This window comes from Dendrobates tinctorius, unplaced genomic scaffold, assembly GCF_039654945.1.
Source record: "Dendrobates tinctorius isolate UK_male_01 unplaced genomic scaffold, ASM3965494v1 ptg000209l, whole genome shotgun sequence".
Classification (NCBI taxonomy): domain Eukaryota; kingdom Metazoa; phylum Chordata; class Amphibia; order Anura; family Dendrobatidae; genus Dendrobates; species Dendrobates tinctorius.
The window spans coordinates 42,928-57,613 of NW_027361876.1; the positions used below are offsets into that span (position 1 = coordinate 42,928).

General features: G+C 42.5%; 1 protein-coding gene across 1 annotated transcript in view; it reads left to right on the forward strand.

The window, feature by feature from the left end:
• Nucleotides 1-14,686, forward strand: part of RPAP3 (RNA polymerase II associated protein 3) — a 97,841-nt gene that overhangs the window by 32,888 nt on the left and 50,267 nt on the right. The window contains exons 6-8 of the mRNA XM_073554233.1: nucleotides 7,211-7,332; nucleotides 7,530-7,600; nucleotides 9,236-9,349. Coding sequence (XP_073410334.1) covers nucleotides 7,211-7,332; nucleotides 7,530-7,600; nucleotides 9,236-9,349 — 307 coding nt within the window. The remainder of the gene's footprint in view (nucleotides 1-7,210; nucleotides 7,333-7,529; nucleotides 7,601-9,235; nucleotides 9,350-14,686) is intronic.

A 14,686-nucleotide genomic window follows, 5' to 3' on the forward strand; every position in this document is an offset into this window, starting at 1 on the left:
CCGTGCACTAGTAGGATTTTTGAGTGCGCTGCGCACTTTTGTAGGTGCGCCGAACGCAGCATATTGCATTTTGGTGCGCTCGGCGCACCTTCAAAAGTGCGCAGTGCACTCAAAAATCCTACTAGCGCACGGGCAGCGCACAGTCTGCGCACCCTATATTAAAGATAGGGTGCGCAGATCGCATGCGGCCATGTGCGATAATAGGCGGTGATGTCAGGAGGGGGCGGGGCTTATCGGCGGCCATGCGCAGACAGCAGAAACGCTAGTGTGAAACTAACCTAACAGCCATGAAACATGGGGGGCAGGGACTCAAGCATGTCACTCAAGCACTCATGGTATTCGGTGCATAGCCAAGCTCCTGATACAAACTGGAGTAGCGAGCACTTGCGCTGAACACTACTGATGACATATTCAATATGATGACTTAATGTCAAATTCTGTGACGTATCTGTGGATTCAAAATGCTCACTATACCCCTGGATAGAATCCTTGGGTGTGGTTTCCAAAATGGGGTCACTTGTAGGTGGTTTCTACTGTTTAGGCACATCAGGGGCTATACAAACGCGACATAGTGCTCACCATTCCAGCCAATTTTACGATAAAAAAGTCAAACTGTGCTCCCTCCCTTCTGAGCCCTGCCATTCGCCCAAACAGTGGAATTCCCCTACATATGGGGTATCGGTGTACTCAGGAGAAATTGTACAACAAATTTTGTTGTGTTGCTTCAGGGCGGACTGTGGGCAGGTCTTTCCTTGGTTACTCTGGCTTAGAGCAGGAAGATAAGGCTATGTGCGCACGTTGCGTATTTGCTTGCAGAAATTTCTGCAAGGTTTCTGCATCTCTTGGCAGCAAAAACGCACATTTTTGCATGCATTTTTGGTGCGTTTTTGCATTCGTTTTTATACAGCAATGAATGCTTTTTTGAGCTAAATAAAGATATTTAAAAAAAATAGTTTTGTGATGTAATTTATTGGTTCAACAACACCTTTTTCATGCTGATGCAGTGTGGCATCAGGGTAATATGATTAGGGCTTGGTGTCAGCAGCTGTCACTGACACCATGCCCTAGGCTTCTCCCCGTGTTTGCGTGGGTTTCCTCCGGGTACTCCGCTTTCCTCCCACATTCCAAAGACATACTGATAGGGAATTTAGATTGTGAGCCCCATCGGAGACAGTGATGTGTGCAAGCTGTAAAGCGCTGCGGAATATGTTAGCACTATATAAAAATATAGATTATTAATAAAGATTATTATAGGCTTAGTAATGAAAAGGTTGTCAGCCTGACAGCCTCATTACTAAGCCGATAAGTAAACGCAAATACACACACACACGTTGTCACCAGCCTATGTAGGAGTTTTAATAGAAAGAATGTACATAGGCTGTAACCAGACATCAACTGTTAATTTTAAAGAAAAAACAATTAAAAACAAAATTGTGTGGGCTCATGTGTAATTTTAATAACCAGCAGAGGGAAAGCCGATGGCTGGGGGCAGTTTTTTATAGTCTGGGAAGGGGGGTAATACCCATGAAGCTTCCCAGGCTATTAATTTTAGCTCACAGCTGTATACTTAGCCTTCACTGGCTATTAAAATGGGGGACGCCCCCCAAAAAATGTGGGGTACCCTAGATTTAATACCCAGCAAAGGCTATGCAGACAGCTGCGGGCTGATATTAATAACATAGGAAGGGGCCATGGATATTGGCCCCTCCCATACTAAAAACATCAGCTCTCAGCCTCCCCAGAAAAGGCGCATCTACAGTTAGGGCCATATATATTTGGACAAAGACAACATTTTTCTAATTTTGGTTCTAGACATTACCACAATGAATTTTAAGCAAAACAATTCAGATGCAGTTCAGACTTTCAGCTTTCATTTGAGAGTATCCACATTAAAATTGGATGAAGGGTTTAGGAGTTTCAGCTCCTTAACATGTGCCACCCTGTTTTTAAAGGGACCAAAAGTAATTGGACAATTGACTCCAAGGCCATTTCATGGACAGGTGTGGGCTATCCCTTAGTTATGTCATTCTCAATTAAGCAGATAAAAGGCCTGAAGTTGATATGAGGTGTGGTGCTTGCATTTGGAAGGTTTTGCTGTGAAGGAAACATGCGGTCAAAGGAGCTCTCCATGCAGGTGAAACAAGCCATCTTTAAGCTGCAAAAACAGAAAAACCCATCCGAGAAATTGCTACAACATTAGGAGTGGCAAAATCTACAGTTTGGTACATCCTGAGAAAGAAAGAAAGCACTGCTGAACTCATCAATGCAAAAAGACCTGGGTGCCCACGGAAGACAACAGTGGTGGATGTTCACAGAATAATCTCCATGGTGAAGAGAAACCCCTTCACAACAGCCAACCAATTGAAGAACAACACTCTCCAGGAGGTAGGCGTATCAATATCCAAATCTACCATAAAGAGGAGACTGCATGAAAGTAAATACAGAGGGTTCACTGCACGGTGCAAGCCACTCATAAGCATCAAGAATAAAAAGGCTAGACTGGACTTTGCTAAAAAACATCTAAAAAAGCCAGCACAGTTCTGGAAGAACATTCTTTGAAACCAAGATCAACCTCTACCAGAATGATGGAAAGAGAAAAGTATGGCGAAGGCGTAGTACAGCTCATGATCCAAAGCATACCACATCATCTGTAAAACACGGCGGACGCAGTGTGATGGCACTGGGTCACTAGTGTTTATTGATGATGTGACACAGGACAGAAGCAGCCGAATGAATTCTGAGGTATTCAGAGACACCATTCTTTGTGCTCAGATGCAGCCAAACTGATTGGTCATCGTTTCATACTACAGATGGACAATGACCCAAAACATAAAGCCAAAGCAACCCAGGAGTTTATTAAAGCAAAGAAGTGGAATATTCTTGAATGGCCAAGTCAGTCACCTGATCTCAACCCAATTGAGCATGCATTTCACTTGTTAAAGACTAAACTTCGGACAGAAAGGCCCACAAACAAACAGCAACTGAAAACCACCGCAGTGAAGGCCTGGCAGAGCATCAAAAAGGAGGAAACACAGCTTCTGGTGATGTCCATGAGTTCAAGACTTCAGGCAGTCATTGCCAACAAAGGGTTTTCAATCAAGTACTAGAAATGAACATTTTATTTGCATTTATTTAATCTGTCCAATTACTTTAGATCCCTTTAAAAACAGGGTGGCACATGTTAAGGAGCTGAAACTCCTAAACCCTTCATCCAATTTTAATGTGGATACCCTCAAATGAAAGCTGAAATTCTGAACTTCAACTACATCAGAATAGTTTTGTTTAAAATTCATTGTGGTAATGTCTAGAACTAAAATATATATGGACCTAACTGAATAAGATGCGTCAAATCTGGTGCTTAGCCTCGCTCTTCCCAGTTGCCCTGTAGCAGTGGCAAGTGAAGTTCATATTTGTGGGGTTGATGTCACCTTTGTAATGTCAGGTGACATCAAGCCCGAGACTAGTAATTGAGAGGCGTCAATAAGACACCTATCCATTAGTAACCCCATAGTGATATTGTATAAAAGCACAGACACCTAGAAAAAAAGTCCTTTATTTGAAATAATGACACAGACTCCTTTAATAATCTTAATCAAACCATACTCCCCGAACACCTAATCCACCGAAGCCAACATCTCATGCAACAAAAATAACCACAATATTCCTCACTTAAACCAAGAAAAATGAAAAAAGGAAACCGGAGCAATTAATAAAATATAAGATTTTTTTATTGTTATACAAAATAGAATAAAATGCAATTATGAAAGAAATTAGTTTATAAAGTAGGAAATAAGGGAATCAGCAACACCCAGTTGCCACACACAGATATAGGTAATGGTACAAATTGCAATATCTGAACAAAGGCATATAACAGTGAAAAAAAAAAAAAAAGTAGTCTCATCGGCCCACGCCTTCTGACCTGCGCTAAGCATTTTACCGCAAGTCACCACTGCGTGTCACAGCTGCGGGGTCCTGCTGACATCTGACAGCATGACCCCGCAGCGCTCTGACTGACTATTCTTACCGGCGATAGTGTTACTGCCGATAAGAACCACCGCGCCGGGGTTTCCCACGCTGTCACACAGATGACAGCGTGGAAAACACCATAGGAAGACTGTAAAAGGCAAAACAAAAATTCAGCAAATCCGCAAATATTTTTATGCCTGCGTTTTTGCTGCGGATTTGGCTGAGTCAATGGATGCAGAAAAGCACAAAGAAGTGACATGCTGCAGAAAAAAACGCACTGCACATACGCACGGAAATTTACTGATCATGTGCACAACACTTCAGGATTGTCATTGAATCACCTTAATAAGGATTCCATTACGTTTTTGGACCATTTCCACGCGGAAAAAAACGCCGCTAAAATGCATCGTGTGAGCAGAAACAAGAAACGGGGGCACTACCGAACTATTAAGGGGATCCAACCTTGACCTATAGCAGAGTAAGTGATTAACAAAAGAAAAAATAGGCCACAAAGCAGGGGATCACCCTAGGCAGGAGATAGCATAAACAATTCAAATTTTATTCAACACAGAAAAACAGACAAAAAATTGTTAAAAACATTAAAAATGGTCAAACATATGACACATATACACATTGCACAAGGCTCATAATAGAGCATACCACCCACCGCTAAACACTCCACAATGGGAAAATGACCCTAGGTCCATGTAAACAGCATACCAGAGTGTGAAAAGAAATATACCCCCTCAAATAGAAATATTTAACCATGCAGAAGGTAGAAAACACTCTCTGTGTAGTAAAGGTGGACAATAAATTCATTACCTGAATAAAATTTGAATTGTTTATGCTATCTCCTGCCTAGGGTGATCCACTGCTTTGTGGCCTAAAATACATTGTGTGCACATAGCTTAAGACTCTGCCTACAATCCCGCCCCAGAGCGCAGACATATCATTAACTGAAAACTTGTAACATTGATTGCACAAGAACCACAAGACTGATTTCTTCTCCCCAGGTATCTTTTTAATCAGTATAATACTGCCAAACTGACAGTGTCTATAGTTTACTTGGCAAAATCCTGCTGACAGGTTTGTTTTAAATACTATTTTCCCACCTTGTGTCAGTGTTGTTACAGCTATGACTGCTCTAGGTTTCCCGCAGCTCATGTGATATTGTTATACCATGTGAGCTGTTATGAACAGGTCACCGAGGAAGATGGCAGGAATAGGCTAGGCCACCAGGAAACCAGAAAGGTTGGTCACTTAGCGAATTGCAGACCCCTAATCCTAACAACACAACTAACAGCCATGGAGCGTACCTACGATGCTCTAGACGCCTCGACACAGCCGTAGAACTAACTAGGCCTTAAAGCAAGAAAGGTAAAATCTAAACTGCCTCGGTGTAGAACCCCAAAGAAATAGCCCCGAAACATATATTGTCGGTGAGACCAGATGAGGGACAAACACAGGCAGAAAATAGACTGAGCAAATGATGGGGCCCAAACTGTCTAGATGGGAAAGGAAAGGCACTATCTGCAATCACGTAAAAACCCTAAAAAATCCAACACGTCTGATGTACCAAAAACACTGAGGTCTCACGACCTCTCGCCCCACTATATCAGAATTCTGTTGTAAACTGGCAGCAAAGCAAAAGAGACTAATATAACAGGGGACTGAACAAACTGACACAAGCTGTAAAATATGGAGCGGGGTCCAGCACAGCCCCAACAGGGAGCACGCTGAACCCGCACAGCAAAGCAGAAAGAGGGAAAACCAGATCAGAAGCAAAGGATTAGCAAATGAACAACTTAGCTGAAAAATGCAGGATCAGGCAGGAGACAGCAGACCTCAAGTTGCACAGGAAGAACTAAACACCAGCAACAATTGAGGGAAGCCTGCTCACTTAAATACTCCCAATCAGTAACCCCAGATTTCCAATCATCATCATCAGGTGGCAGACCTCTGTCAATCCGGCCAGCTCCACTACCCACAGTAACCACCAGAAGGAGCCCCGACTCAGAAGTAAGAGAATTCACAACAATGAGCCCTGCAGCCAGTCAGCGGATGCTTTTGTGTTGCTCTGCTTTAACTTCCTTCAGACAAATTTCAAATGTGCAGGGGAGGTGTGAGCGCTGCAGGGCTCACGTAGCGTTACAATGTACAGTGAGTCTTGGGAGACTTGGCACTGACGTCGCTGGAATGGCGCTGGTATGGGAGGTTAAAGTAGTAGTCCCATCTACAAGATCCTATCCCAGTATATAGTAGGTCTAATAATAATTAACATTAGCAAATACCTCCAATTTTATATGTAGAATAGTTCTTCTGATTTAATTATTTTGCATACCCTATGTGCAGGACATCAGGCAGGCAGCTTTGGTATCCATGGTTATGACCACTTATGGTCGTAACCACGGATACCTAAGCTACTGCAATGCCCTGCACATGGGATAAGTGACATAGCTAAATCAGAAGAGCTATTCTACATAACAAATTTGAGGTATTTGCTATTATTATTATTACTACTACTACTACACCTACTACATATTGGGATAGGATCTTGGAGATGGAAATACCCCTTTTAAATATAAAGTGTATTTTTTTTTTATAAGGGAGAATATAGTATTTAAGAAGGGATTGTCCCAATTACTGTGCAACCCATTTTAATTTGTTCTCATGTCAGTTTTTGATTTCCCGTTTTTAAATGGCCATATGAATGCAGGGGCTGCAAAGCAGTTGGAGAAGGCATTTATCTAACGTGTCATTTTTTTTGCTGACCTTTATTTTTTACTTATCGAACACCATAGGACTCATCATTGTACCAGGGTATAAGATTGGATGAAGTTTATTCCGCTGCTGCTGTTGCGAAGAATCTTCGGTGCATTTCTGATGCTCATCTATTTGAAGTTTTGTGAATGTTTGATATCTATCAGTTTGTTGTGTTTTCTAAAGTCAAGGTCACTTTCTTCTAGCCAGACTGTGCTGAGCCGTCCTTATGTAATTTCTTTAGAGACCTTTGTGTGAAGAGAGTGACATTTAAGAAAGTGAATGTACAAGAGAGAGGTCAGCAGAGAAGGTTAATGCTCGGCAATCGATAGTCTTCTCATTTTTTTTTCCCCTAAATATAGTTTCTTCTCTGCTCCCGTTTTATAGGGAATGTCATTATTTCACTTAGACCTGACTAAATGTATGAATCCATCCAGATATGCTGAATCTATAGAAGGCATTTATCTGTTTCTATTTCATTCAGATACCAGGAAGCAGAGGAGGACTGCACGCAAGCAATAGCTTTAGATACTTCATATGGAAAAGCCTTTGCCAGAAGAGGGACTGCGAGAGTAATGCTTGGGAACCTGAAAGAAGCAAGAGAAGGTGAAGTTGGATGGATGGATTGTCTGATGGCCTATACACTTTATGGTTATTCAGTAATGTTACCAAATATTATAAAGTCCCCAACATCCTCATTGTGATAGCAGTAGTAAGCACAGCTGCTCTGACGTGGAAATAACCTATAGCATGTACAGTTGCTTTACCGCCAAGTTATTAACTTTTTATTTTTTCTCTTGCAGATTTTGAGATGGTTCTAAAACTTGAACCTGGAAATAAGCAGGCCATAACAGAACTGTCCAAAATTTCTCAGGTCTGTACAGGGATGCACTAGCAGTTCATTGGTCACGACTCTTTTTGTTATGAGGAATATTTATCAGGCGAAGTGTGCCAGAGTTCTGGTGTAATTTGCTTCAAAAACCTTTCTTTTATGACTTCCACCATTTTTTTGGCATGACCTTGACAAAAAGAAATGTGATTTGTGTAGAAAGGGAATGGTCTAAACGGTGACACTACGCCAATAAAGTAACAGGCAGTGCAAATGTAGACTGGTCAGTCTAAAAATCTGTCAGATTTATCAAATAGCATGAGATGAATCTGGAGCTTTTTACGACTGTGTAAAGTAAGAAACAGTTTATTTCATGTACATCATTTATCAATACTAACTAAGCATTGCAAGCGTGGATGGACTTACATTTTATGTAATCATAATTAATATTCTATTAAAGTGAACTTGTAATTAGATTCATGCTGACTGAATCACGAGCAGCATGAAACCGAGCCAAGCTGTGTGATTACAGACATATATGTTTTACTCTGAAATGTAATGTTGTTTCAGAGGAAATGTAGCTTGAAGAGCCAGCAGGGGGCTATATGAAAAGACCTGACTAGTCCATTGCTGTCCCCTAACAGCTTCTTCCTGCTCTGCTCCACTTAGTTAACTGATTGGTCTCTCACGTGTGTACATAGGCAGGCATCTATCTGACAAAGGGAGCAAGGCAGGTAGATGCTCATCCGAGATCACACCAGACTTGTCAAGTCTCTGGTTTGCTTTTCCAATTGTTGTCTTTGAAATGACGTTGCATTTTAGAGTAGAACATATCTGGCTATAATCACACAACTCAGCTGTGATGCATGTTACCTGTGGTTTGGCAACATGAATCTAATGACACAGCAGGTTCCCTCTAAAACATGTAAAAGTTACTTTGCTAGACATAAGACATGTTCGTGTCGGAAAAGAAATGGAAACTAAGGAGCAAGACAAGGCAGAGAGATGCTGAACAGATAGCAAAGGTTAATCAGGTTGTAACATGGAGTGACAAGCGGTATTTTCTTATAGGCATTGTCTAACTTTGGCCAACAAGTCTGAAGTCTTGTGAATCCTTACAACGTGCATCGGCACCGGAAGCGGGCAGTCATGTGACCGCAAGTATATGATTTGCCTACTTCTGGCCACATTCTGACTAGACTGTGTCTGCCCTCACTCAATACACTTGTATTGAGTGAGACTGCACCCATTTAGTTGGCATATGACCGCATATATGCAAATCGCTTACTAGTAGTAACGTGCCGTTAACGAGAGGATCCTAGCAATAAGCATGTTGTGAGGATTCACAAGTCACATAGAGTGAATGTAGCCTAAGGCTGGACATCCCCTTTAATTGTTGCCAAGTCATAACAGTTGTCATTCTCTCCTTTTAATATCCTCTGATATGAGTGAGGCTACATATTTGATCCATGGAGCTAGTCTGATTGCCGTATGTGGAGTCGGGAAGGAATTTTTTTCCCCAATGTGAAGCTTACTGTTTGCCACATGGGTTTTTTTTTTGCCTTCCTCTGGATCAACATGTTAGGACAGGATATGGGTTGAACTAGATGAACTTAAAGTCTCCCTTCAACCTTAATAACTATGTTAATATGTTATTTATTCCTATTTTTATTTGTCTAGGAACTTAATAAAGAATCAGAAAATAGAAATCGTCAGTCTGCTGATGAGAGTAAAGAACTTGACAAAAGACGCATTGTTAAAGCAGTAGATAAACCGCCCTATCTAAGGTCAAATGTAAGTATATGCATGCATAGTAAAATGTACAATGAAAAATTGCTTGCTGTTAATGGCCAGTATTTTTTTGTCAGCTAAATAGTATCACTTATGCAATCTACAATTATTCAATAATCTTGAAAAAAGCATCTTTTCCATATGTGCAGCCTATTCTCTTTTTTGCTGCTGTTGAACTAGAGAAATGCAAAACTACCTCCATGTGAGGAAAAGCCCCCCATGATCTAGCAGTTTTAGGTTTTGTACTTTTGCAGACAAATGAGGAGTTTCTTTTGTGACATGATGACCGCTTATTACAGAATAATTCTCAATATCATGTACAAAACCTACTTCAGAGCTATGTATTTTCATGAAATAAGCTGCAAAAAATTCAGTCATATAGAATTGAGCTTAGCTTACTTATCTTGTCAAAATCTGGCCAAGCAGGTGAGAAAAGGGAACCTGTGACCAGTTTTTTCCGATATAACTTATGGCCACCATCTTTCAGTCCCATGTGACAGCATTCTATAATGCTGCACATATAACTCCAATTCGCCCTTCAAGGCAAAAAAAAATTCCCCTTATTGTGCTCCCTTAAGGGTTGGTCCTGTCAGATGGGCATCGCTGGTTTTGGTCTGGTGCCTCCTCTCTTCTTACAGTGCAGCCTTCCCTCTCTGCTTTGTGTGGATGACGCGTCCTATGTCATCCACACAGTGTTCCCCTTTGCGGGTCTGTGTAGGCGCAGTTATCTTTACCCTGCCAAGGACAGCAAAGTACTGCAGTGCACATGTGCCGGCAGAGGTTAAAAGAGCTCCGGTGCCTGTCTGCACTGAAGTATTTTGCTATGCCCTTGGCAGGGTAGAGAGAAGTGCACCTGCACAGGAGCATGATGCTGGGGACACTTTGTGGATGACGTAGGACACATCATCCACACAAAGCAAAAAGTGAGTAGGCTACACCAATCGGACCAGACTGACTCGTAGGTGAGTATAATAAAAGGTCTTTTTTTTTTGTCATGTATACAGCATTTTAAAATGCTGTCATGTGGGGCTGAAAGGTGGTGGCCATAGGTTATATCCAAAAAAAAAAATGGTTACAAATTCCCTTTAAAGGTATTTTCTTTGGATATACACTGTTCTTTCCAGCAGAGGTCAGTCATGGATAATACTGGACAGAATTTTGCCTTTCTTCCTGTACTATGAGTTTACCTTTCTTAAAAACCACTTTGATGCCATTGCAATTGCTCACTGAGCAGGTTGCTTCACTCTGTTTTTTAGTATAGATGATTGAAACTTTTTTAATAGTTACTTAAGGGGTACGTCCATAAATCTGCTATTTGGAAGAGTCAGCTGTTAATTGGGGCTCCAGCTGCCCCACCTCCAACCATACCCTTGCTGAGGCGCTGCTAAAAAAAAAAAAAAAAAAAAAAGAGGTTGATGTCCTTGGTAAAATACCCTTAAAAATATATAAAATATGGTATGTACAATAAAATATGGAATGGCAGGTAATCAATAGTAAAAAGGTGCAACTGAAAAATAGATAGGCAAGCAGAAAATGTTTTTTGGAGCTGTCTGCGATGAAATATATGATACTTATTTTTACAGAGAGAACTTTTTTTGCATCTACAGTATATCCAGATGGCATTTAGTAGGTTATTCGACTCAATTGTGTCTAAATATGTGGATGATAAAAAGGCACCCCGCCTCAGCAGCTCATCGTGTTGGCGACCCTCGCCTCAGCAGCACAGTGTGTCGGCGACCTCCGCCACCACAGTATCTCTCTGTCTCTGGCTGTGTATCTGTCTGTATCTCAGAGATTGGCTTACGTGCCTCTCTGTTTGCCTGTCTCAAAGATGAGTCGCCGACACACTCTGTGCTGCTGTGGCGAGGGTCACCGACACACTCTATGCTGCAGTGGCGGGGGTCGCCGACACACTTTGTGCTGCTGTGGCGGGGTTTGCCGACACACTCTGTGCTGCTGTGGTGGGGGTCGCCGACCTATTCTGTGCTGCTGAGGAAGGGTCTCTAGAGGGGGCTGTGTACGTATGAGTGGTTGATGTTCCGCTCTGTCCTTATGATGAACATGTTTGTGCTTCGGGGCGGCCTGTGGGCAGGTCTTTCCTCAGTTTCTCTGCCTATAGTCCCGCCCCGGAGCACGGACATATCATTAACTGAGAACTTCTAACACAGATTACACAAGAACCACAAGACTTATTTCTTCACCACAGGTACCATTTTAACCATTTTGGTTTTGCGTTTTCGTTTTTGCTCCCCTTCTTCCCAGAGCCATAACTTTTTTATTTTTCCATCAATATGGCCATATGAGGGCTTGTTTTTTGCAGAACTAGTTGTACTTTTGAACAACACCATTGATTTTTACCATGTTGTGTAGTAGAAAACGGGCAAAAAATTCCAAGTGCGGTGAAATATGCAATCCCACTCTTGTTTTTTGTTTGGCTTTTTGCTAGGTTTACTCCAGGTCATTACGAGGTCATAGACACCAAACATGTCTAGGTTCTTTTTTTTAATCTAGGTGGTGAAAAAAAAATTCCAAACTTTGCTAAAAAAAAAAAAAAATTGAGCCATTTTCTGATACCTGTAGCGTCTCCATTTTTCGTGATCTCGGGTTGGGTAAGGGCTTATTTTTGCGCGCCGAGCTGTCATTTCTAGTGATACCATTTTGGTACAGATGGGTTCTTTTGATCGCCCGTTATAGCATTTTAATGCAATGTCGCTGCGACCAAAAAATGTAATTCTGGCTTTTTTTTTTTTTTTTTCGCTACGCGGTTTAGCGATTGAGTTAATTCTTTATTTTTATTGATCGGGCAATTCTGAACGCGGCGATACCTAATATGTGTATGTGTTTTTTGTTTTTTTTTAATTGTTTTATTTTGAATGGGGTGAAAGAGGGCTCATTTTAAACTTTTTTTATTTTTTTATATTTTTAAGCACTTATTTTTTTTTACTTTTGTCATGCTTCAATAGTCTCCATAGGAGACTAGAAGCTGGCACAACTCGATCGGCTCTGCTACATAGAGGCGATGAGCAGATCGCCTCTATGTAGCAGAATTACTGACTTGCTATGAGCGCTGACCACTGGGTGGCACTCATAGCAATTCGGCACTGACAAACATAGAGGTCTCCAGGAGACATGTCCCGGAAAAGATGTGGGCTCACTGCTGGAGCCCACATCAAAGCGGGGGATACCGATATCGGAGTACTATAACGCCTGATGTCAGTAAGGGGTTAATCAGTATAACAGTGGCAACATGAGTGTCTGTAGTTTACTTGGCAAAGTCCTGCTGACAGGTTCACTTTAAGAAATGTAAAACCAACTGAGATACTGTAAATAGATTTTGTTTCCATATAAATAGACAGAAACAAGATATATAGAGATATGTTAAAGGTGTGTTAAAAAATGTTCCTGTGCTGAGATAATCTTATAAATGTGCCCCTGCTATGTACTGTGTAATGGCCGTGTCTGATCGGGCAGGGACATGGTCTGGTCATACCACAGCTCCTGGACAGTGGTGGACGCAAAAGAGTATACATACATGACGCCAACGGATCCCTGCTGATTCTTTCTGTGAGGTAAAGCATTTGCTGCATGTTTTTAAACATATTTGATTTCTCTGAAAGAATCAGCTGCGATCCCATGTTGTGATGCCTGTATACTCTCTTTTGCTTCCTTCGTTGGCCAGGGGATGTGGTATGATCAAACACAGCCATTACACATTTATAAGATTATCTCCGCACAGGAACATTTTTTTTAACACATCCAATTGTGGAAGTTACTGTTCCAAGATCTATTACCGTATATACTTGTGTATAAGCCGACCCTTGTATAAGCCGACCCCCCTAATTTTGCCACAAAAATCTGGGAAAACTTATTGACTCGCGTATAAGCCTAGGGTGGAAAATGCAGCAGCTGCTGGTAAATTTCAAAAATAAAAATAGATACCAATAAAAGTAAAATTAATTGAGACATCAGTAGGTTAAATGTTTTTGAATATCCATATGAATCAGGAGCCCCATATAATGCTTCATATAGTTCATGATGGGCCCCATAAGATGCTCCATACAAAATACACCCCATATAATGCTGCACAAAAATTAATAATGCCCCATAAGATGCTCCATAGATTATGCCCCCATAGATTATTCCCCATAAGATGCTCCATAGATTATGCCCCAATAAGATGCTCCATAGATTATGCCCCCATAAAATTTTCCATAGATTATGCCCCATATGATGCTCCATAGATTATGCCCTCATATGATGCTCCATAGATTATGCCCCCATATGCTGCTCCATAGATTATGCCCCCATATGCTGCCCCCATAGAATATGCCCCCATATGCTGCCCCCATAGAATATGCCCCCATATGCTGCCCCCATAGAATATGCCACCATATGCTGCCCCCATAGAATATGCCACCATATGCTGCCCCCATAGAGTATGCCACCATATGCTGCCCCCATAGAGTATGCCCCCATATGTTGCTCCATAGAGTATGCCCCCATATGCTGCTCCATAGGCTATGCCCCCATATGCTGCTCCATAGACTATGCCCCCATATGCTGCTCCACAGGATATGCCCCCATATGCTGCTCCACAGGATATGCCCCCATATGCTGCTCCACAGGATATGCCCCCATATGCTGCTCCACAGGATATGCCCCCATATGCTGCTCCACAGGATATGCCCCCCATATGCTGCTCCACAGGATATGCCCCCCGTATGCTGCTCCACAGGATATGCCCCCCGTGTGCTGCTCCACCGGATATGCCCCCCGTGTGCTGCTCCACCGGATATGCCCCCCGTATGCTGCTCCACCGGATATGCCCCCCGTATGCTGCTCCACCGGATATGCCCCCCGTATGCTGCTCCACCGGATATGCCCCCCGTATGCTGCTCCACCGGATATGCCCCCCGTATGCTGCTCCACCGGATATGCCCCCCGTATGCTGCTCCACCGGATATGCCCCCCGTATGCTGCTCCACCGGATATGCCCCCCGTATGCTGCTCCACCGGATATGCCCCCCGTATGCTGCTCCACCGGATATGCCCCCCGTATGCTGCTCCACAGGATATGCCCCCCGTATGCTGCTCCACAGGATATGCCCCCCGTATGCTGCTCCACAGGATATGCCCCCCGTATGCTGCTCCATAGACTTTGCCCCATGTATGCTGCTCCATAGAACATGCCCCCATATGCTGCTGCTGCAAAAAAAATGCCATACTCTCCTCTCCTGCTCAGGACCCAGCACCTGAGATATTCACCTGTACCTGTCCGGGGTCCATCGCTGCTCACCGCTGTCTGCTGCTTCCTGTGTCAGTGACTGTTCAGCCAGCAAA